This window comes from Zootoca vivipara, chromosome 2 (genome assembly GCF_963506605.1).
Source record: "Zootoca vivipara chromosome 2, rZooViv1.1, whole genome shotgun sequence".
Lineage (NCBI taxonomy): Eukaryota > Metazoa > Chordata > Lepidosauria > Squamata > Lacertidae > Zootoca > Zootoca vivipara.
In genome coordinates, this window is record NC_083277.1 from 5,537,963 (window position 1) to 5,562,048 (window position 24,086).

At 45.8% G+C, this 24,086-nt stretch overlaps 2 protein-coding genes across 3 annotated transcripts in view; both read left to right on the plus strand.

Annotated features, from left to right (window-relative positions):
• LOC118081319 (zinc finger protein 420-like) overlaps positions 1-23,564 on the plus strand; it is a 24,578-nt gene extending 1,014 nt beyond the window's left edge. The window contains exons 2-9 of one of the 2 annotated variants that reach the window (XM_060269551.1): positions 1,280-1,766; positions 1,956-2,037; positions 2,649-2,731; positions 4,370-4,496; positions 5,391-6,288; positions 14,781-14,785; positions 16,795-17,778; positions 23,490-23,564. In XM_060269551.1, the coding sequence (XP_060125534.1) occupies positions 1,371-1,766; positions 1,956-2,037; positions 2,649-2,731; positions 4,370-4,496; positions 5,391-6,288; positions 14,781-14,785; positions 16,795-17,778; positions 23,490-23,512 (2,598 nt within the window). In that variant the 5' untranslated portion in view covers positions 1,280-1,370 and the 3' untranslated portion in view covers positions 23,513-23,564. Of the gene's footprint in view, positions 1-1,279; positions 1,767-1,955; positions 2,038-2,648; positions 2,732-4,369; positions 4,497-5,390; positions 6,289-9,928; positions 10,033-10,913; positions 10,974-12,363; positions 12,847-13,288; positions 13,371-13,928; positions 14,012-14,780; positions 14,786-14,845; positions 14,973-16,644; positions 17,779-23,489 lie in introns of those variants that run through there. The other variant, XM_060269547.1, reaches the window with a different exon arrangement.
• LOC118080220 (zinc finger protein 883-like) overlaps positions 22,262-24,086 on the plus strand; it is a 6,208-nt gene continuing 4,383 nt past the window's right edge. The window contains exons 1-2 of the mRNA XM_060269613.1: positions 22,262-22,374; positions 23,490-23,960. Coding sequence (XP_060125596.1) covers positions 23,559-23,960 — 402 coding nt within the window. The 5' untranslated portion in view covers positions 22,262-22,374; positions 23,490-23,558. The remainder of the gene's footprint in view (positions 22,375-23,489; positions 23,961-24,086) is intronic.

Sequence of the window (24,086 nt, forward strand, 5' to 3'; positions counted from 1 at the left end):
TGTGGTGGAGTCTCCTTCTTTGGAGGTCTTTAAGCAGAGACTTGGCAGGCATATGTCAAGAATGCTTTGATGGTGTTTCCTGCTCGGCAGGGGGATGGACTGGATGGCCCTGGTGGTTTCTGCCAACTCTACGATTCTCTGATTCTATGATTATTGCCATGGGTCTAGGGCGGGGGCAGCTGCCCCTCCCGATCAAGTAAATAAATAAAAACATTTAACTCAAGGCTGTCTTAAGCATATGCGGCGCCGGGGTGCAAAGATCCGGCCGGCACCCCTAGGTTCCCCAGAGTTGTCAGCTTTTTTTAGGGAGAGAACCCTCAAAGTTGTTGACTTTTTTTTAGGAAATAGAGAGCCAGTGTGGTGTAGTGGTTACCGGTAAGAGTGGTGGTCTCATAATCTGGTGAACCGGGTTCGCTTCCCCGCTCCTCCACATGCAGCTGCTGGGTGACCTTGGGCCAATCACACTTCTCTGAAGTCTCTCAGCCTCACTCACCTCACAGAGTGTTTGTTGTGGGGGAGGAAGGGAAAGGAGATTGTGAGCCGCTTTGAGACTCCATAGGGTAGTGATGAACTGGAATATCAAATCCAAACTACTACTACTATTATTATTATTATTATTATTATTATTATTATTATTATTATTTATTGAATGTATATACCGCCATATACCCAGGTGTTTCAGGGTGGTTCACAGAATAAAATCAAGATATAAAACCGCAAAATACTCCATAAAAACAAAAACAATCCAATACCCCACCCCCTCAGAAAACACATTTTCAAAGGGTATAGGATGTAAATCAGGTCACCAAAGGCCTGGTTCAAAGGGAACGTTTTTGCCTGGCGCCTAAAGGTGTATAATGAAGGCACCAGGTGAACTTCCCTGGGAAGAGCATTCCATAGATGGGGAGCCACTACAGAGAAGGCCCTGTTCTCGTGTTGCCACCCTTCCGAACCTCTTGAGGAGAAGGCACACAAAGAAGGGCCTCAGACGTTTATCTTAGGGTCCGGGTAGGTTCATATGGAAAGAGTCCTTGAGGTATTGCAGTCCTGAGCCGTTTCTTCTTCTTACTATTGTTGTTATTATTATTCCATCCATCTGACTAGGTTGCCCCAGCCACACTGGGCAGCTTCTACTGTAGTTTAAAACAACTTACAGAGTCTGGGCTGGTACTATCTAGCCCTGGTTCCTAGCAAGGTGCATCTATGCTTGCTCGGGGAGCATTTTGCTTCTCCTGACAGTGTATCAATTTTACAACAGAATTATGTATTTGCTCTGTAGGTTTGGTCGCGCCTCAAATTAGGACAGACAGAACTCGGCATACGGCAAAAGGGATTCCTTCTGACCCTTTGGAGGCTTCCTGAGAGCACAGATGAATGAACAAGACTCAGCTGACCCTGAAGCAGGAAGGGGCAATGCCATCGAAACGGGGAACAGTGGTGGATTCTGGGAAAACTCTGTGCAGAAGATCCTAGGCGAGGAGGACACCCCCAGCTCAAATGTCCAGAGCCAGCAGTTCAGGCAGTTCTGCTACCAGGAGGCTGAGGGACCCCGAGAGGTTTGCAGCCGACTCTACCACCTTTACCGCCAGTGGCTGAAGCCAGAAAGGCATACGAAAGCTCAGATGCTGGACCTGGTGATCTTGGAGCAGTTCTTGGCTATCCTTCCACCAGAGATGGAGAGCTGGGTGAGGGAATGTGGAGCGGAGACCAGTTCCCAGGCGGTGGCTCTGGCCGAAGGTTTCCTCCTGAGTCAGGCTGAGCAGCAGGTGAGAGAGACTTTCCTCTGGATCCTCCCAAGGGGCTTAGAACATGAGGGAGAGTCTCCCAAAATTCTCTACTAATTGCCCATCCCTTTTTTGAAAAGCATCCTGATACCCTTAAAGTTTCTGCTTCTTGCCGTTCCTTTTCTAATCCTTCTCCCCATTCTCTGTTTTGAATCCTCGTTGCCCCTACAGAAAAAGGATTTATTTGCAGAAATGGGCACTGGCTACTCGGAGGTGAAGAAAACTCAGTTGGAAACCAGAGAAAGGCCACTTGGTAAGAATGAATGCTTTTTTCTCTCTCCATTTGGTCACATCCTGCTGATTTTGAAACTAACCTGTGAGTCCTTTTACACTTCGGTCCAAAAGCCCAAGGGACGCGGGTGGCGCTGTGGGTTAAACCACAGAGCCTAGGGCTTGCCGATCAGAAGGTTGGCAGTTCGAATCCCCGCGACGGGGTGAGCTCCCATTGCTCGGTCCCAGCTCCTGCCAACCTAGCCGTTCGAAAGCACGTCAAAGTGCAAGTAGATAAATAGGTACCGCTCCAAGCAGGAAGGTAAACAGCGTTTCTGTGTGCTGCTCTGGTTCGCCAGTAGCGGCTTTGTCATGCTGGCCACATGACCTGGAAGCTGTACGCCGGCTCCCTCGACCAATAACTCAAGATGAGCGCCACAGCCCCAGAGTCTGTCACGACTGGACCTAATGGTCAAGGGTCCTTTTACCAAAAGCCCAAGGGAGATTTATTTTTACACAACTAAAGTATGAAATGAGTGTAAACATGCACATGCACTCAGCAGGTGAGACTTTTTCGAAGGCCCACCTGTAGTTAGAGATGCACTGCTTAACCTCTGAGAGAACGGCTTCCCATATTACCTTTGTCTCTCACAGGTGACAGAATGATGCCAGCAAGACCCCCTCATCCATCATTTCATGGTGGCCGAGGGGAAGCAGTGGCTGTGGAACCAGGTCAGGTAAGAGGAAGGAGCATTGTGGGGAAAGAGGCTGAAGAGAGGGGCAGTTTGGTGCCTCTGGGCTCGAACGAATTTCTCTCCTCTTTGCTTCTGTCGAAGCTGTCCTTAACAAAAGCTGGGAAAGCTATCCAATAAGGTTTATGTGGTGAGAATAACAGCCGCCTCACCTTAACTAGCCTTCTGAATATCATTAGTATCATTTATCGGTACCTGGAGTTTTCTTTATATAGTCATCGTTTAATGCTAACATAGGCTTCTAAGTAGTTTGCAAACCACAGCAAGCAGTGACCAAGATTCACCGAACCACCCCATCAGTCGCACCATAGGACTTTCGCCACTTTCCTTGTGCCCCCTTGTGCCCCTTGAAGTTGGCTTTCGGGCGTCACACCAAAAAGAACAGCACTTGGGGAGAGTAGAGAGGGGATCCTTCCATCTTGCAAACTTGAATGCCCACGCAGACAGAATGATTTGAAGAGCAGAATGTTGAGTTCCACCCATTTATACAACGATTAATGCCCACCATTAAAATGCACAATAAAAAACTCATTAAAACGTTAAAATAAGCATCCAATTAAAATGTGCAGCAAAACAATTCCATTAAAACAACAAACTATCTATCTATCATCTATCATTTTTATTAAATTTTCTGTTTTGCATTTTAAGATACTCATTTTTACATCCTTAAGATATCAGTGATTTCCCTTGTAGTCTTTCCATGGTTCATATCACATATCATAAACCCCTGCATATTTTACAAAAACTATACCATTCAGTATTCCATTATTGCATCCATCAAAGCTTATTTACGCTGTTGAATTTATCTTAATGCTTCCAGCATCTTCAGCTGTAAGCAATTATTTCCCATATCTAGATATATAAAAATGTAAAAATCGTGAAAGTGTGGGCTCCACTTTTCTCCGTAACCGCTTGACCGATCGTCCTGAAATTTTGACACAACGATCCAGCCCACTCCCCGGGTGTTCCTAGAAAAAAATCCCTCAGAACTCACACCTGCGCAGGTACAGACCTCTTTTTCAACAAAGTAAAACAGCACCCTCAAGTGCATTTCTTCCCACAGTACACCCACTCCCTTCCTGTGAAATCTACACCACACCCACAAACCCCGCCTCCACCACGAGATCCACCACTCACATACATCCATCCGGCAGAGGTATTGAAGTCCTCAGCAGAACTGAAAACAGGCCTTTTACAGCAACAAGGCCCAACATTGCCAAGTGGAAGTAGGGGCCTGTCGGGGGGGGATGGGGGCCCGAATAGAGGGCAGGGATAGGTAATGGGCCGCAACAGGGTGGGGGGAGACACAGGGATCAAACCTGCCCTCTCCACAGTATCTCGCCTCGGCTCAGGGGGACTCTGAGGCTCAGGGGGATCTGAAGGGGGGCTATTACCCTCCATCTCACAGACTAACACACAGCAACGCGTGCAGAACCAGCTAGTATTCAATAAACATTTTCCAATCTTCTCCAAACGTATGTTCTTCTTGTTCTCTTATTCTATATGTTAAGTCTGTAAGCTGCGCATATTCTGTCAACAACAAACAATTAACAGGCAGAAAACAACAGGGCGATGTGTAAATAATACTTATGCTAAGAGGAGGACATTTTTCTTTTTCTTTAGGGTCCAGTTTGCTTTGAAGAAGTAGCAGTTTATTTCACAGATGATGAGTGGGCGTTGCTGGATGCTGACCAGAGAGCTCTGCATAACGAAGTCATGGAGGAGAATTGTGGGCTCATGGCTTTTCTCAGTAAGGCTCCCTGTTGGATCATAATATCTTTTGTGAAATTCAGTACCTATCTCTGAGACGACCCTCCCAATATTTTGATGTAGCTCAGCCGCGCCACCTACAGCATCTGGCGTTCTAACACCCCAACAGATAACCTTGAGTTTGTTGTTTGGTCTGTGAATAATCTTTCTCCAGTTATGCCATGTTAAACAATGATCAGGCTGGTCTGAACTGCCCAGGACTTTTTAAACGTAAGCTTCAGAGTTGTTAGGGAAGTGGATTCTGTCAGGTTTGTCGTTTTTTTCTTTTTTCTTCTGTCAGTGTTTGGTTGGCAAAAGAGACTACTGACTTTGGAGATGGAGTGGATTCCATGACTGGGCCAAACAAAATCCATCCCAGGTTTCTTGAATCTCAGGTTCCCATAAATATGTTACGATTCAGCAAAGAAGAAGAAGAAGAAGAAGAAGAAGAAGAAGAAGAAGAAGAAGAAGAAGAAGAAGAAGAAGAAGAAGAAGAAGAAGAAGAAGAAGAAGAAGAGGAGGAGTTTGGATTTGATATCCCACTTTATCACTACCCTAAGGAGTCTCAAAGCAGCTAACATTCTCCTTTCCCTTCCTCCCCCACAACAAACACTCTGTGAGGTGAGTGGGGCTGAGAGACTTCAGAGAAGTGTGACTAGCCCAAGGTCACCCAGCAGCTGCATGTGGAGGAGCGGAGACGCGAACCCGGTTCCCCAGATTACGAGTCTACCGCTCTTAAACACTACACCACACTGGCTCTGTGAACCCTGTAGTAAGACCTCACATCAAACTCCCTTCTGTTATTTCCCCAGCACAAATTTTAATTTGGATTGTTCAATAATTTGGGGCTCCATTTCTTCCTGAGGCTCTGATCTATTTCTCTCTTTATTTACAGGTGGTGATAAATCAGAAATTAAGAACAAGGGAGACAACAACAAAATCCCTTATGAACGTTTGGGGTGTAGAGATGGCTTCAGCCAGAGGTTCCACTCCACTTCCCATCAAAGAAATCCCACTGGGAAGAAATTATATCAGTGCTCAGAATGTGGAAAGAGCTTCAGTCAGAGCTCAAATCTCACTTCCCATCAAAGAATCCATACTGGAGAGAAACCCTATCAGTGCCTGGAATGTGGAAAGAGCTTTAATCGGAACTCACATCTCACGTCCCATCAAAGAATCCACACCAAGGAGAAGCCATATTACTGCTTGGAATGTGGAAAGAGCTTCACTCGGAACTCCAATCTTACTTTACATGAAAGGATTCACAGAGGGGAGGAACCATTTAAATGTATGGAATGTGGAAATAGCTTCAATTCCAAGAGAAGTCTCACTTCGCATCAAAGAGTTCATAGTGGGAAGAAACCATATCAGTGCTTAGAATGTGGAAAGTGCTTCACCTGGAAGGAAAGTCTCACTTCCCATCAAAGAATTCATACAGGGGAGAAACCATATCAGTGCTTGGAATGTGGTAAGAGCTTTAATACAAGCACAAACTTCCGTCGACATCAGAGAATTCATAGTGGGGAGAAGCCATATCAATGCTTGGAATGTGGGAAATGCTTTAATACAAGCACAAACTTCCATAGTCATCAAAGTATTCACCGTGGGGAGAAACCATTTCAATGTCAAGAGTGTGGAAAAAGTTTCAGTCGGAAGGAAAGTCTCACTTCCCACCAAAGGATCCATACTGGCGAGAAGCCATATCAGTGCATGGAATGCGGAAAGAGATTCAGCCAGAGTTCCAATCTCACTTCCCATCAAAGAACTCACAGTGGGGAGAAACCGTATCAATGGTTGTATACAAATTTATTTTTAGGAGATTTTATTTAGTACGTGGGTGAGGATAGCAACAAGATATTGTCATTTGCCATTGCAGCTAAAAGTTGCTCTTCTTGTCTCTCAAAACCACGGACTGCACTTTTAGTGCCCATAATTAAATTCATACCACATGCCCAGCCCTTCTTCACATCAGATCTGGAGAGAGGCTAAAGAGAGATTCGGAAACACTGATGAGGTAGCCATCACCGCAGAGGTTTCCTTTGGAGAACTTGACCAGCAATTCATGTACTCCAAGAGCCTCCAAGTTGCAATTTTGTGGTGCTCCTGATTGCCACTGCCATCCTCAGCATGTCTGGGTGGTGGTGGTGGCATATTGTAGCTCTTCCTCATGTCTGCTGAAAACACACAGGACATCTGCCAGAAAAGCCACAGGTTTTAGGTGTTCCTCTGTGAGAAGGGTTTTGAAAGGGTTCCCTTCCATAAGGAAGAAAACGTCCTCTGTTCATCATACCTCAGAGGTGGTTGGGTGCAACAACAAGCAACATTTATTTCCTTCAGCAACTACAGTTATCATCTGCACCTGTATTGTACATGGAAGAAGGCTCCGATTGAACCGAGATTCTGAATAACATGGCTCAGCCCAGGGCCAGTGTCTTACACCTTATTCCATGCCACATGGACAGAGCACCAGATCTTCGCCAGTGGGGCATTTTTGTAAGTGTCTCACATGCTTTCCTTGAGCAGCTGACACTGTTCTACTTCCTCCCCGGTGTTAACTTGAGATTCAGTCAGTCATAACAGACAGCGTATTTTTGAAACCGTGCTGGGTGGCCGTGTCTCCAGTCAAGGCCTTCACCTGAGACCTTGCACCCCACGGATTGTCAAGTCTCGCATGACCAAGAAGGCTTGTTCTTCTTCCTCAAGATGTGTATCCTGCCTACCAATCTGTCACCTGCGGACCCTTCCCCTCAGCTATTATTGAATCCAAATGTATCTATTATAACATGAAATGTACTGTAAATTAAGTTGACGTAAATACGTTCTGTTTACAAAGTGTTACGGTATACTAGGGTGTGACACCCTCATGCGCCCCCCCCCCAAACCTGGTTCCCAAAGATCCTCAGGAGAGAATGAAGTCTCTAGAGATTCCTGATGGTCCCTGTTCTCAGAGCGAGTTGCAATTCTTGTGATAGGATCACTTCTAAGCTAAAATTCCTCTCTGCATATTGATATCAGGCAGGCAGTTTTGCTGTACTCTTTTCGGTGCCAGCTTAACATATGTTTGTTCAGGCAAACCTTTCCAGGTGCATAGATGTTGATGTGTTTCAATCTTAACATTGTTAATGTTGACATTTTTACGGTTTTAACTTAGCTGTTTAATTTAAATGTTTTTTATTGTTTTCAGTGTTTTTTACCGGTAATTGATAACTTTGACACTTTGGGTAAACCGTCTAAGAGGTTTTGTTACCATCCGGTGGCATATAAAGTTTTGTTGAATGTTGTTTTGTTGTTTAGTCGTTTAGTCGTGTCCAACTCTTCGTGACCCCATGGACCATAGCACGCCAGGCACTCCTGTCTTCCACTGCCTCCTGCAGTTTGGTCAAACTCATGTTTGTAGCTTCGAGAACACTGTCCAACCATCTCGTCCTCTGTCGCCCCCTTCTCCTTGTGCCCTCAATCTTTCCCAACATCAAGGTCTTTTCCAAGGATTCTTCTCTTCTCATGAGGTGGCCAAAGTATTGGAGCCTCAGCTTCACGATCTGTCCTTCCAGTGAGCACTCAGGGCTGATTTCCTTAAGAATGGATAGGTTTGATCTTCTTGCAGTCCATGGGACTCTCAAGAGTCTCCTCCAGCACCATAACTCAAAAGCATCAATTCTTCGGCGATCAGCCTTCTTTATGGTCCAGCTCTCACTTCCATACATTACTACTGGGAAAACCATAGCTTTAACTATACGGACCTTTGTAGGCAAGGTGATGTCTCTGCTTTTTAAGATGCTGTCTAGGTTTGTCATTGCTTTTCTCCCAAGAAGCAGGCGTCTTTTAATTTCGTGACTGCTGTCACCATCTGCAGTGATCAAGGAGCCCAAGAAAGTAAAATCTCTCACTGCCTCCATTTCTTCCCCTTCTATTTGCCAGGAGGTGATGGGACCAGTGAATATAAATAATATATTTGTTGAATATAAATAAATAAATCCCACCCACTCCAATGTGTGTATGGGGGAAGGGCTTAGAAACCTGTTTTGCTTTGTTTTCCTGAACACTTGCAATAGGGACTTATTTCGCAGCCGAAGTGTGAAAACAATAAATACTGCTTTCTTTGGTTCTGTGTACCTGTTGCCTGCTGTAAGCATAGCAGCTCAATACAACCTTTGATTTGGATCACAACTGAATTTGGGAGTTCCGTATGATGAGATAAGAGAGACCTGGTCTGAATAGAGACATAGGATTCTTATCTCATTATATTGTACATGATAAAGCTATTTTTAGCCATCTCACCCCTTGCTTTTTTCTGTAAGACCAATTGCAGTCCTTAACAGTCATCAACAGGTTTACCACACCTATCGGCCAATCACCTAATGACAAACTTAGTTGGTCTCTAAGGTGCTACTGGAAGGAATTTTTTTATTTTGGTGATAATTATGTTCCTGGCAGAGTCTATTCATGCATACACAATGCAGTTGTCAATAACACAAATATCCTAGCACCGGGGTATCAAGTTTAACTTGTCCCATTGCTGATGGTGAGCATATTCCTCAAAACCATCGCATGAAATAAAAATAAAATTTTCTAGTTCTTCATGAAGCAATAATTCAAAGAGTGTGGTAACGTGGATGGTGTTGTCTTCTTCCAATTAGGAGCCTTCTAATTGGGTCATGGTTCCTGTGCTGAAATAGTCTGTTCCGCCAAGAAATCAAAAATGTAAAGACCTGCCTCCCTCAAATACCAAGAGCTGCAGTTTACCCTTTACTGTATAGATAGACCTACAATTTCCAGCACCCTTCGCAAACTTCAGTTCCAGGGATTCTCGTGCAGGGAGTATGTGTGTAAAAACGTAATGTAAATATACTTGGCTGTGCAAAACACCCATCTCAACCCCTAAACTGGAAACGGGAAATCGCCCCGCACCCTTTCACCTGCTTTGTTGGGAGCAGTCCTGTGTGCTCCGCCAAGAAATTGGAACTTTGGAGGGACCTGGGGTGTCACTGGGTCTGTGTACACACAAGCCTGCATCTAAAGACCTGCCTTCCCACCCACATCCCGCCTCATCCACCCAATACTGAGTTCACCCCTTTGCAGAACTACAGTTCCCAGCACCCTTTGCAAACTGTATTTCCCAGGGGTTGGAATGTGCTGGGCAGCGCAAGAAGGGGGAGGCGGTTGGATCTGCTGCTTGGATCTGATTGAGCGGAGGCGCCCAGGAGTGGAACCCGGGGACCATCTGCACGCCCAGCAAGCGCCCTGTGACCAACGATGTTGCACCCTAGAGGGGACAGGAAGTGGTCGGGCGGAGGCAGGACGGAACCGCGCTGGCAAAACATCCTGCTTCCGAAGCCTCTTCCTTCCTGGCTTAACCTGGACCAACGATGTTGCTCCCTAGAGGGGACAGGAAGTGGTCGGGCGGAGGCAGGGCGGAAGCGCGCCGGCAAAACATCCGGCCTCCGAAGCTTCTTCCTTCCTGGCTTCACACTCGGGCTGGAGAAAGTGGCCTTTGTCTCTCCTGGAGGCCGCGTCCTCGCTCGCCCTTCCGGCAACCGGTGAGCCCCCTCTCTGTGACGCGCGTTTTTGTGAAGTGGGGTCCCTGGGTTGTGGGGGGGTGTTTTTTGGTGCCGAGGGGGTCAGGGACACACACACCGAGTCCCCGGATCAGGTGGTGGAAATTCTCTCCCTCCCTCCCTGTCTCTGCAAAGCCAAGCCAGGTTTATAGATAAATGTTATTGTTGTTGTTTAGTCGTGTCCGACTCTTCGTGACCCCATGGACCATAGCACGCCAGGCACTCCTGTCTTCCACTGCCTCCCGCAGTTTGGTCAGGCTCATGTTCGTAGCTTCGAGAACATTTATCCCCTTCATGGATCAATGCCTTGTCGTGGCGAAGGGGCTTGAATAACTCAGAAAAGCTATGAGCTACGCCATGCAGGGCCACCCAAGATGGACAGGTCGTAGTGGAGAGTTTTGACTAAACGTGATCCACGTGGAGAAGGAACTGGCAAGCCACTCCAGTATCCCTGCCAAGAAAACTCCATGGACAAAGACAACAGGCATAGATAAATGTAGAGATAGATAAATAGATAGATTAGATGTCAGCATTAAGTTACTAGGTTGCCAGATGCTCAAGTTGGCCACAGTGCTTCTGCCCATCAAAGGAGGTCATAGAATCACAGACTTGTAGAGTTGGAAGGGACCCCAAAGGGCCAACTAGCCTTCAGGGTTAAGCCTTATCTCAGGCTACACATCCTGTGCCCTCCTCACATTGCCCTCAGCTGTTTCATCACAGTTCCCAAATCCTGCTCCCCCAAACCATTGCTCCAGAATGAAAGGCAGAAGAGCAAAAAAACAAAAAACTGCAAAGCAAGTTTCTCCCCGCCCTCCTCTGTGCTTGGATGGCTCCGTTTGGCTCTTCTTGTTCTCCTTTTGCAGCAGAAGGAAAGACACAACCCGTTTTTGCCAGTCTTGAGAAGCGGCATCAAAAAAATCCCCGTGAGTCTGGACAGTTTCACATTTTGAACTTGCCTTATTGTGTTTGCTCACGGAGTGCCTTGCTCCAGTCACTGATGCGACAAGATAAACCTACCTCATATGGTGGGTGTGAAACTAGAGAAAAGACGGTAAAATGGCTGCAGAAGGGCTTCTGCTTCCTTTAAGCAGACGGATCTTCAAACGGCATTGAGCCGTGTTTTCCTGAGTGCCACTCACAAATTACGGTAGTACAGCGCCAAGGCTTTGACCAATCTTAATGTGGCCTGATTACTGCAATCCTGTGCCCACTTTAACTCTCATGTAAGACACATTCTGAGTACACATGCATGCCATTCTGATTCAATGTACGAAAGCCCCACATGATGCACTCAAGAGTCAAGCTGTACAGTATTTTCAGTAAGGCTTTATTCCAGTTGCAGTTTTCTATCATTATAAAGCAGTCTTCTTACATCCAGAAATCAGCATACACAGGTGGGACTACATACCGGGGAGAAGCCAGAGAGGGGAAGTCAGCCATACTTTTTAATACTAGGTGGCTATGGACCAATTAGGCAATGCCCCATGTCACATGATGCTGAGTCAGCATTTCCACTTAGCACAGAGTGTTAACTCCTTGATGCCGACAACACTCCTGCACATTCTGCTGTAAGTTAACTATACACTGAATTCTCAATGAACGTATGGACAGCCTCTTTGTAGCTAGCTCTCTCTCTCCCCCCCCTCTCTTTGCATTTACCATTTTTTGGAGGGGAAGAGATTCTTTAGCACCCACCCACAAACACTCCCTAGAGCAGGCATGTCAAACCTGCGGCCCTCCAGATGTTTTGGCCTACAACTCCCATGATCCCTAGCTAGCAAGACCAGTGGTTGGGGAAGATGGGAATTGTAGTCCAAAACATCTGGAGGGCCGCAGGTTTGACATGCCTGCCCTAGAGGTATTTGAAGAAAATAACCTGTTCCTAATCTAAGCTGTACAGGAAAGCTGCATTCTGGTTGCTAGGATGAAATGTGCATTAAATCATAGGAGGAAGTGGCAGCTTTTTAGGTCCCCACAGATGCCTAACTATTGCCTGGCATCCAAACAACTCACCTGTCAATCACAGCTCCAACTTCAATCTTTTTTAAAAAAAACATGGTAAGGTAGTGAGAAACCAGACCAGCTCCTCTGGTGTCTCAGACTGAAACTACCTCACCTCACAGGGTGAGGTTAAGGGTCTATGACCCGCACTTTCAGAACTGCCTACTGCGTATTTTACTTGAAAAAGTTTCTTCCAGAAGGGCTATTACATCACTATAATACATCCCAGGTTACTAAAGATACTTCAGGGAGTATTTTCCTTCACCTTACAGCATAGCAATCCCATAACAAAACAATGTCTTGGTTAATTAGGACAGACAGAAAATGGCAGAAGAGCGAAGGAGTTCCTTTCGACTTCCTGGAGGCTTCCTTGGAGCGCAGAAGAAAAAGGAAGACTCAGCTGGCCCTGAAGCAGGAAGAGGCTGCAATGCCATCAAAACTGAGAGCCATGGGAGACTCTGGGAAAAGTCAGTGCAGAAAGTCCCAAGTGAGAAAATCACTCTCGGCTCAAACGTGCAGAGCCAGCAGTTCAGGCAGTTCTGCTACCAGGAGGCCAAAGGACCCCGAGAGGTTTGTAGCCGACTCCACCATCTTTGCTGTCAGTGGCTGAAGCCAGATCGACACACAAAGAAGGAGATCCTAGACTTGGTGATTCTGGAACAGTTCCTGGCTGTCCTTCCACCGGAGATGGAGAGTTGGGTGAGAGGCTGTGGTGCAGACACTTGTTCCCAGGCTGTGGCCCTGGCTGAAGGTTTCCTCCTAAGCCAGGCAGACAAGAAGCAGGAGGAGGCACAGGTGAGTGTTCCATCTAGATAGTCCCCAGGGGGCTCAGAACATGAGGGAGGGTATCTCAAAACACTGCTATTTCCCCAACTTTTTCAGGAGAGCATCCAAGTAAAGATGTCCAGATCCTATTAGGACATGGGCATGTAAATTAAGGCCCGGGGGCCTGATCCAGCCCAATCGCCTTCTAAATCCGGCCTGCAGACGGTCCAGGAATCAGTGTGTTTTTACATGAGTAGAATGTGTGCTTTTATTTAAAATGCATCTCTAGGTTATTTGTGGGGCATAGGAATTCATTCATTCCCCCCCAAAAAAAATATAGTCTGGCCCCCCACAAGGTCTGAGGGACAGTGGACTGGCCCCTGCTGAAAAAGTTTGCTGACTCCTGCATTAGGATTTTGCTCCTGTCATTTCTTCTCCCCATTCCTTGTTTTGATTCTTCATTACTGTTTAGAGACGGAATCAGTTTGCAGAAAGGAGCAAGGTTTTCCCTGAGATGAAGACGGTTCCATTTGGTACCAAACAGAATCTACTTGGTAAGGATGAATGGGATGTATATCAGTTTGTTCTCCCTCTGTTGAGTGCAAAATAAATCTAGGATCTGCTTTAATATTTGGAACAGAAGATACCTCTCTTGCTGTTTCAACTGCTTAAACATGCATTTATTTCCAATACATGGGGACCATCACTTTTTTAGTTGAGAACAAAAGCCCAAAGGAGCAGAAATGCATTTTCACACAACTGAAATACAAACATATATAAACACATTTCTTTATAAACACTAAAAAATATATAAATATTCCTTCCCGTAGCACCTTAGAGACCAACTAAGTTTGTCATTGGTATGAGCTTTCATGTGCATGCACACTTCTTCAGGTATCTGAAGAATGACAAACTTAGTTGGTCTCTAAGATGCTACTGGAAGGAATTTTTTTAATTTTGTTTTGACTATGGCAGACCAACACGGCTACCTACCTGCAACTAGAACTAAGAAATATAACATTTTCCAAGGCCTGTGTGTACTTAGGCATGCATTTGTTAATCTCTGAGAGCATCAAATGCTACTGGCTTCCCACTAACTTTGTCTCTCACAGTTGACAGGATGATGCCGGCAAGACTTCCTCATCCATCTCTTCTTCACAGTGGAAGTGAAGCAGCTAGTGTGGCACGGGATCAGGTATGGGGAGCAAATCAGTGGTGCATCTGTCCCCTCCTCACCTCTTTAGACCTGAATTAAGTGTTTTTCTTAGTAGTAGTAGTAGTATTGCTTATGAATTTAAATAACGCTTAATGCCAGCTGTCAGGGGATTGTTGCGGCTACTCTCAAGTAAAGACCTGCTAGTCTGCTCTGTCTTTAAGAGCTTTATTGTGCATACTATTTACAGTGCAGAGACATCAGGAAACATGACGGCCTAGTCTGATTCAGAACCCAGCAATGGCGCTTGTCTGCTTTTGCGCCAGCATAATAGTCTGGGAACCCTAAAACGCCGCCCCCCTTGCCCTACGCCTGGGTGCATGACCCGACGTGGGCGCCGGAAGGGGCTGTGTTCCTTCTCCCGTCCCTTGGCTGGAGCGTTGCCAAGGCTCCGACACAATCCTGCACTGTCCTTCCCTCTCTGGCCAGCTGAGTCAAGGCTCGGATATGTCTTGGAACCCCCTCTCCACTCCGCTCCATTCCTCATTCCCTCCTCCTGACCCGCTGCTTGCGCTGTCACTGGGCGAAGTGCTGGTCAGGGTGACTGGGGGAGGGTCCCTGTAGGGAGTCCCCCTGACACTAACATAGGCTTCTAAACAGTTGACAACGTAGGGAAAGTGGTTACAGAAAGAATAAGCTCGAAACAGCCATCGTTAAAACACGCAATGAAGTGTTTCCCTTAAAACACCCATAATTAAAATGCACAGCACGATAATGTCATTAAAAAACACAGCAGTTAATAGATAATGAGCAACAGTAATAAGCAAGTAATCCATATGCTTTCTCTGAGGTGGAAACATTTTCTTTTTCGTTTAGAGTCCAGCAACCTTTGAGGACGTGGCTATACATTTCACGGATGAGGAGTGGGTGTTGCTGGATCCTGACCAGAGAGCTCTGCATACGGAAGTCATGGAAGAGACCTGTGGCATCATGGCCTCTCTAGGTAAGTCTCTCTGTTGTGTCACAAGAACTCTTTTGAAAATCGGATGTGTGATGAACCAATGGTATTGTGATGGAATTCAACCACGCCCCCTACAGCGCAGGTGTGGTCTAAACCACTGAGCCTCTTGAAGGTCGGCAGTTCGAATCCCCACAACGGTGTGAGCTCCCGTTGCTCTGCCCCAGCTTCTGCCAGCCTAGCAGTTTGAAAGCACACCAGTGCAAGTAGATAAATAGGTAGCGCTGCTGTGGGAAGGTAAACAGTGTTTCTGTGCACTCTGGTTTCCGTCACTCTGTTCTGTTGCGCCAGAAGGGGTTTAGTCATGCTGTCCACATGACCACACCCGCAGCTTCCCTACGGAAGGTCATATAATTGTTTTATCTCCCCATGGCACGTGCCTCTACCAAGAAGACCCTCTACCTGGTCCCCTGAAACCCCTGGCCGAATTTCAGCTGTCTATAGCAGTGGTTCTCAAAGGGTTTGGCGTGCCAGCCTTGTGTTGCAGGAGAGGATGGCAAGTGCAGATTGAAAGATCAGAAAAGAGAAAGGCTTCTTTGTGTTGCTACGGTTACAAGTCTTTGCTTGTCTCAAAGTAGACCTAATATAAAAAGCAAGCTCACACCTCTCATTGAGTTTGCATACACACTTAAGGTACCTATCCAAGAGGCTAGCTTATAATTAAATTTTGTAAATGATGCCTGTTCTTATGTAACTGCATTGTTTTATACTTTCGGGATGTCCCGTGATCATACTACAAAGTAGTTGTGTTCCATTTTATTAATCAAGCACTGATAGGGGTGGGTTCTTTTGTTCTTCCAATGTATTTCTTATCAATAAAATTTTTGGATTCGGCATGAGCAAATTTTTATTCTGAAAGTGTGGCCCAGAGAAGAAGTTTGAGAACTAGTGGTCAGTAGCATGTCACCTGTTCCTTAATGCCAGGTTAATGGGGCAGTTAATTCTGTAGAAAGGTCTGCATCGCATCTAAGTCCCTTCTGTTCTTTCTTTATCACAACTGTGTTTTGACATGGCTCAGTAATCTGGAGCTGAACTTCATCCAGTGATTCTAATTCTAATAGGAGTATAGCATCTAGATCAAGGGAAGTAATAGTACCACTGTATTGTGCTCTGGTCAGACCTCACCTGGAGTACTGTGTCCAGTTCTGGGCACCGCAGTTCAAGAAGAATACTGACAAGCTGGAACGTGTCCAGAAGAGGGCAACCAAAATGGTCAAAGGCCTAGAAACGATGCCTTATGAGGAACGGCTTAAGGAGCTGGGTATGTTTAGCCTGGAGAAGAGAAGGTTAAGGGGTGATATGATAGCCATGTTCAAATATATAAAAGGATGTCATATAGAGGAGGGAGAAAGGTTGTTTTCTGCTGCTCCAGAGAAGCGGACACGGAGCAATGGATTTAAGCTACAAGAAAGAAGATTCCACCTAAACATTAGGAAGAACTTCCTGACAGTAAGAGCTGTTCGGCAGTGGAATTTGCTGCCAAAGAGTGTGGTGGAGTCTCCTTCTTTGGTGGTCTTTAAGCAGAGGCTTGGCAGCCATCTGTCAGGAATGCTTTGATGGTGTTTCCTGCTTGGCAGGGGGTTGGACTGGATGGCCCTTGTGGTCTCTTCCAACTCTATGATTCTATTATTCTAATCAGTTTCTGTTCTCCTTGCAGAAGGTGAAAAATTGGAAACCAAGAATAAGGGAACCCACAACAATAGTCACGGAGTGGGGGAACTGAATATATATTTGGAGAGAGAAGAGATCTTCAGTCAGAGCTCTCAACAAGAAACTGACAGTGAGGAGAAACCATATCAGTGCTTAGAATGTGGGAGGAAGTTTAGCAGGAAGTCAAGTCTCACTAAGCACAAAAGAATTCACACAGGAGAGAAACCATATATATGCTTGGAATGTGGAAAGAGCTTTCGCCAAATCACCCATCTCACTTCCCACCAAAGAGTTCATACAGAAAATAAACCCTATCAGTGCTTGGACTGTGGAAAGAGCTTCAGCCAGAAGTCAAGTCTCACTGCCCATCGAAGAATTCATACAGGGGAGAAACCATATCAATGCCTGGAATGTGGGAAGCGTTTTAGTCAGGTCGCCCATCTCACTTCCCACCAAAGAATTCACACAGGGAATAAACCATATCAGTGCATGGAATGTGGGAAGTGTTTCAGTCAAAGCTCCCATCTCACTTCACATCAAAGAGTTCACACCATGGAGAACCCATATCAGTGCTTGGACTGTGGGAAGAGCTTCAGCCAAAAGGCAAGTCTCACTGCCCATCAAAGAATTCATACAGGGGAGAAACCGTATCAGTGCTTGGAATGTGGGAAGCGCTTCATTCAGAGGGTCCACCTGACTTCACATCAAAGAATTCATACAGGGGAGAAACCATATCAATGTTTAAATTGTAGAAAGAGCTTTAATTTAAGGGCAAACTTATATAATCATCAAAGAATTCATACAGGGGAAAAACCATATCAGTGCTTGGAATGTGGAAAGAGCTTCAGTCGGAAGGATAATCTCACTTCCCATCAGATAATTCATACGGGGGAGAAACCATATCAGTGCTTGGAATGTGGAAAGAGCTTCAGCTTAAAGCAGAATCTCACTTCCCATCAAAGACTTCATAACGGAGAGAAACCATATCAGTGCTTGGAGTGTGGGAAGAGCTTCAGTCGGAGCCACCGTCTCACTTCCCATCAAAGAATTCATTCAGGGGAGAAGCCATATCAGTGCTTGGAATGTGGACAGAGCTTCCGCTGGAAAGAAACTTTTATTTCCCATCAAAGAACTCATGATGGTATGATATTATAAAAACAACTAGCTGGCCCTGCCACGCGTTGCTGTGGGTTATTTGTGTGATTTCCTCTACCCTGTGCCGATCCATGATGTATCCCTGTGATTCCCCCACTCCTCCCCTCACCCCCCCGGCTTAACCCTGTGATTCCCCCCTCATCCCCCTCCCTCATCCCTGTGAATCTCTAACTCTGTCCTGATCCATGACCTATGGGATGCCCCATGTGATTTCCCTCCTCTAGTCCGTCCAACCCCCCCCCCCCCGGGTTATCCCTGTCACCCATTCTTTTTGCACAAAATCATTCCCCCAATGTGCATGTTCTGTAAAATTTTGCCCTGTCCCAACCCTGACTCCCCTACCCAGGTGTTATGTGAAATAACATTTATTCTACCCAAAGGCACAGCCCTGTAAAAGGCCCATATTCAGTTGATTCTATGCTGCAGCCTATTTGCCCCCCCCCATGCCCCACCCAGACAGGCCCCTAAATCCACTCAGCCTAGTCTGCAAAGCCGAAGCAAGATACTGTGGAGAGGGCAGGTTTCATCCCTCTGTCTCCCCCACCATGTTCTGACCCATTACCTATCCCTGCCCCCTATTTGGCCCCCCACCCCCAGGCAGCCCCTACCTCCACTTGGCAACGTTGGGCCTTGTTGCTGCAAAAGGCCTTTTTTTTGTTACATTACAGTTCAGCCCCACATCTCAGCCCCACATCTTCAGCCCCACATTTATTCTACCCAAAGGTATTCTACCTCCACTTGGCAACGTTGGGCCTTGTTGCTGCAAAAGGCCTTTTTGTTACATTACAGTTCAGCCCCTACATCTCAGCCCCACTCGCCTCACAGGGTGTCTGTTGTGGGGGAGGAGGGGAAAGGAGATTGTTAGCCGCTTTGAGACTCCTTCGGGTAGTGATAAAGCGGGATATCAAATCCAAACTCGTCTTCTTCTTCTTCTTCTTCTTCTTCTTCTTCTTCTTCTTCTTCTTCTTCTTCTCTATGAGCGTCTTTTACTGGAATTAAACATGCATCCATTATGAATACTTGTTTCTATCCTTAACCTTGTGCCCCATAAAGACATTGCACACACCAGAGAAATAAAAAAAATGATGGTTTTATTAAATGAAATAAAAATGACACAGAATACTGGAGGGGTATTATGTCTCTTCTTGTTGTTTTGACATTGTAAACAGCCCTGTGATCTTCAGATGCAAGGGCCGTATAGAAATGAAATAATATGGGTGTGGCTTTCGAAGAGTGGTTGCATTATTAGGTGGGTAGCAAATTGCGCAGCATGCACACCACAATCTTGAGAGTAAAAATGATACCTTGCTATTCCAAAAGCCTAGAAAGTGTGTTAATTTGCCACACTGCCCACACTTGAAATAAAGTGAGAAAGGAAGGGGGTGCACATATCTAGCCCAAAGTATGCAGAACCTAAGTCAGGGAGCAGAGTTCTGTGGCTTTGTGAGTTCTGCTCTCCCTGTCAGTAACCTCCACCAGCAAGGCTACCTCATCTCTCACAGTCCTCCTTTTGGTCTGTTTCCAGCAAGGCATGAAGAAGGAGCTTTGAGCTACCCAAGCATTGGCAATCTGGGATTTAAGTACTATTCTGAGTCAATGAATCCTTAAAGCGAAAGGGGGGAGGGGGTTGTCCTGGACGAGTGATGGTTATAACACCTTTGTTTCTGTGTGCTATTTATTTCCTACAAGTTCCTGTCTGTTTACTATTCTGTTCACTTTGCTAAGTTCGAAGTTGAAAGTACATGACCCTGGTGAGAAATGACTGGTTATTATATAATATAGAATATATAGTAGACATATAATTGTGGGGTTTACTCATGAGTGTAGGGAAGAATAGGGAAAGGGGAAAAGAAAGACAGTCAGACACTTTGACCTGCAAAGCTCTGGTCCGAAGTGGGAGAGAGAGAGAAGGGAGCTCCTCCACCCTTCGCCCTGGCTCCTTTAATCACACAAAAGAATTGCGTCATAGAATTCAAAAACAACCAATCAAACGCATCAGCACATCCCAAAAAGGTTTCACTTGGGAGAGGATCAGGTAGCAGAGAATATGTGAGGAAAAACAGGAAGGCCTTTTCCAGGCTACAGATCTCTCTGCACTACAAAGCATGTTATAAACATTGAGGCTAAAATAAACAGGAAAGTAGAGCAGTAGAAACTCCTGAAAGGATTAGGCAGGAAAACAGGTTTTACCACCTCCAGAATCTAATACAAAGGCCAGGATGTTTAAGGAATGCAAATATTTGCCTGCCTGCAACAAATGGTTTAGACAAATGGCTTCCTGCCTATTTGAAGAAATGGAGACTGAACATCCTGTGGAATTTATATCGTAGACCATACATTCTATGACCCAGGTGGAAGGAGTCTGATATGGTGAATTGTTAATTCAAATCATCCTCCTCAACCACACACATCAGATCATAAATCTATGATTTCTTTCAATAAATCCCCTGGGATGTTGCTACATATAATATTTTATAATGAACCAGCAACAATGAGAAGGTATCTCTTAAGTCTTCCCAATCCCTTACGCCCTCCTACGGTAGATAGTATGAGTAAAACATTTGTTTTGCGAATGAATACTATTGTGTTTGCTCACACACTAGGATCAAGTCTTGTCCTGTTTCTCCTCTGACACTCCCAGTTGAGCTTTTGAAAGCTTTCTTGACTAAATCACTAGCACTCCAATATGGATTTACATGTTACAAACAGCTGGTTCATGAGAACGCGTGGCAGCTCATAGCTGGATGTCAATATTACAGTGACATCACAAAAGAACATGGCAACCTACTGAATATAAATGTGAGCCTTTTACTCTTTCCAAACAAAACACAGAAAGAAACAGCATTGCCCAGCCTGGGGAACCAGCCAGGGGGAGAGACAGAGGGGTCGGGGTGACGGGTGCCGTCACACAGGAGGAAGATGACGTTACGCAGAGGGGGGACCAGAGATGGGTGTCGTGGTGTCATGTGGCTGGGGTGGGGAACGGGGACGCCGAGTGGAGGAGGCCCATGGCTTTGGGGAGGAAGAATGAGTTGGGACGGGGTGGGGGGGATTTACCAGAACGTGCATGGGTGGGGGAGTCTTTTTTGGGATGAATGTCTGCCACAGCAATGCGTGGCCGGGTTCAGCTAATAATAATAATAATTAATATTTATTAGGAGGACCCGTCCCTCTCCTCTCCTCCATATTCCCACACCTATTTCCCTTCTGCTCTTAAAATCCACTCTTATGAATGCCTCTGAGGCCCGTCCACAGGATGGATGTCCCCTTCTCCCAGTCTGGGGAGTCCGTCCTCTGTGCCACATCCCTTGCAGTCCCAGATCCCCCCACCCCAGCTCCCTAGGAACCTTTCCATGGTCTTTCAATTCCAGTTCTTTAGCCTCCCCACACACTTTCAGGGAACTCATGGTAGGTCAGAGAAAGGAGAAGGCTGCTCAAGGAGCAAACATGCTCTCTGAAAGTGTGGCCTTCAAGGAAACGGTTGAGTCACAACTCCACATGTCATTCAAATCATTTAATTCTCATTTAATCGGCCGCACCAGCAGTTGGGGAGCTAGTAAGGAATATGAAAAGAATATGAAAAGATAACCCAGGGTGTAGAGGGCAAAAGGAGGAGGAGGAGGAGGAGGAGGAGGAGGAGGAGGAGGAGGAGGAGGAGGAGGAGGAGGAGGAGGAGGAGGAGACAAGGCATATCTTGTTGACTTTTGAGGTTACAGGTAGGTAGCCGTGTTGGTCTGAGTCGAAGCAAAATAAAAAAATTCCTTCAGTAGCACCTTAAAGACCAACTAAGTTTTTATTTTGGTACGAAAGCTCATACCAAAATAAAAACTTAGTTGGTCTTTAAGGTGCTACTGAAGGAATTTTTTTATTTGACTTTTGAGGGTTTGGCGACCCTCAGTTTTATGTTTACTCACGTTTTGGGGCAGAAGTTTTGTCAGCTGGATAAGGGAATGAAATGTGTTTATTCACACACACACACACACACACACACACACAGAGAGAGAGAGAGAGAGAGAGAGAGAGAGAGAGAGAGAGAGAGAGAGAGAGAGAGATTCACTTATCCCATTGATGCCAAAGAGATCAAAATTTGACTACCTTTAGATCTAACCCATTATCTTTAAAACAGTATTTTTAACTGGAAAGTGAACAGTTGGAAGAATATATTTTTGGAGCACAAGGACACATTTGTCATCTGAAAGCAAGACTGGTGTAGATCTGTGCTCCAGCACAATTCTCAAAACAATGAAATAAAATAAAAAAGAAATGTTTTGGAAGTTCATATAAGGATGTAGCATTGCTTCAAAGGGCGCAGCAACTTTGCTTCCCCGAAATTGTCAAAATAACAAACAATCCTGGGGGGGGAAATCAACAGCGCCCCCTATTGGGTCTAGTAAACAACGTCAGCTGTGTGGCTTTCTAAGGGTTAAGGAGAACTGAACTGGCTTCCTAGAGAGGAAGGAACTTGGAGAGAAGGGAAGGGATCGGAGTCCTCCAGGGCAATACATGCCCCCACTCCATAGTCCTTCCTGCCTGGCTTCGGAGTTGGGGGTGGGAGATCATCAAGGGGCCCTTATGGGATTTGGTAAGTCTACCCCCCACTCTATTTTGTGCATTTGGGGGAGAGGGTGCAGCTGATCCATCCAGGGGACCCCAAAGCCCTCCAGTCAGCGAGTGCAGATTCCCTCCCTGCAAAGCCACATTTTGAAAGATTGGGAGAGGGTGCAAAGCGGGTTCGAAACATTTAGCTGACCTAAGCAGAATGCATTTTCAATTGCTGCTTGTTGGTGAGGACCAGATCCAAGACGGACGGTTCCCTTGTTGCTTCTTCCAGGGTCTGGGAAATAGGGTTGTCTCCATGGCAACGAACCTTACATTCTTGGCATCGGTTGAGCTCCAAGAGGTATCAGGGGTAAGGAGTTATTTAGCAGCACCCACAAATTACTCCATAAAGGTGCTTGCAGAAAGCAGCTTCTTCCTGATCTCAGGCCAGAAGGAAATCGGCATTCTTGTTTGTAGGATGATATGTGCACTAAATCAGAGGAGGAGACTGCGGCTCTTTAGGACCTCCAAGGATTCCTAAGGATTAGCTAGTGTCCAAACGCAGCCCTCATAATTTCCATATATATATATATATATATATATATATATATATATTTCTCTTTTAAACAAAACATATTATCAATCAATATAACCAATTACCCCTCCCCTCCCCCTTTTATTCCCTCCCATCCCTCCCTTTCCCACCCTCCAAAGACTTCCTTCAACTCCCCCTTCTGATTTGTTTACACATATTATTCTCTGCATGTTATAAAATTGTACATATCATTTACCTTATCTGTCATGTGTTCTACTAATAAATTTGTGGGTGTTTATTCAAAACCTGCCAAAGAGTCCAGATCCTTTTGATGTCTTTTTAGATAATTTGTAAAAAGTTCCCATTCTTCCTTGAAGTCACGGTTGTTCTTCTCATGTAATTCATGTGTTAACTTTGCCAGTTCCCCTCCACCGCCGCATTTTTTTTTATTCGTAAGCGCACGGCCATTACCCCCATTCGTAAGTCGAAAAATTCAGTTGTCGAGTCGTTTGTAAGTCGAGGTACCACTGTACTGAGACCCCCATCCACCTTTGCTCAGGGAACACTTTTCCTATTCTGACAATGAAGCAACTTTACAAAAGAACAATGTCTTGGCCTTCTAGGACTTGCTAGCACCTCACATTAGGACAGACAGAAATTGGCAGAAGAACAAAGACTTCCTGGGATCACCGATGGAGGAGGAAAATTCCAAAGGACTTGAAGCAGGAGGTGGCCAGGATGCCATCGAGACTCGGAACAGCAGAGGGTTCTGGGAGAACACAGGGACTAAGGACACCTTCATCTCGTATGTTCAGCCCCAGTGTTTCAGGCATTTCCTTTGCCAGAAGGCCAAAGGCCCTCGGGAGGTCTGCAGCCAACTCCACCATCTTTGCCATCAGTGGCTAAAGCCAAAACAACACACAAAGAAGGAGATCCTGGACCTAGTGATCCTGGAGCAGTTTCTGACTGTTCTTCCACAAGAGATGAAGCACTGGATAAGGGAATGTGGAGCAGAGGCCAGCTCCCAGGCAGTTGCCCTGGCTGAAGGTTTCCTCCTGAGCCAGGCAGAGGAGAAGAGGCAGGAAGACTGGCAGGTGAGTGCTCCAATCTAGAAAGAGCTTCAAATATGATGGAGGGTACCTCAAAATTCGCTAGTAATTGCAACATTTTTTGAAAGCTTCCAAGGAAAGATATACAGTGGTACCTCGACTTACGAAGGC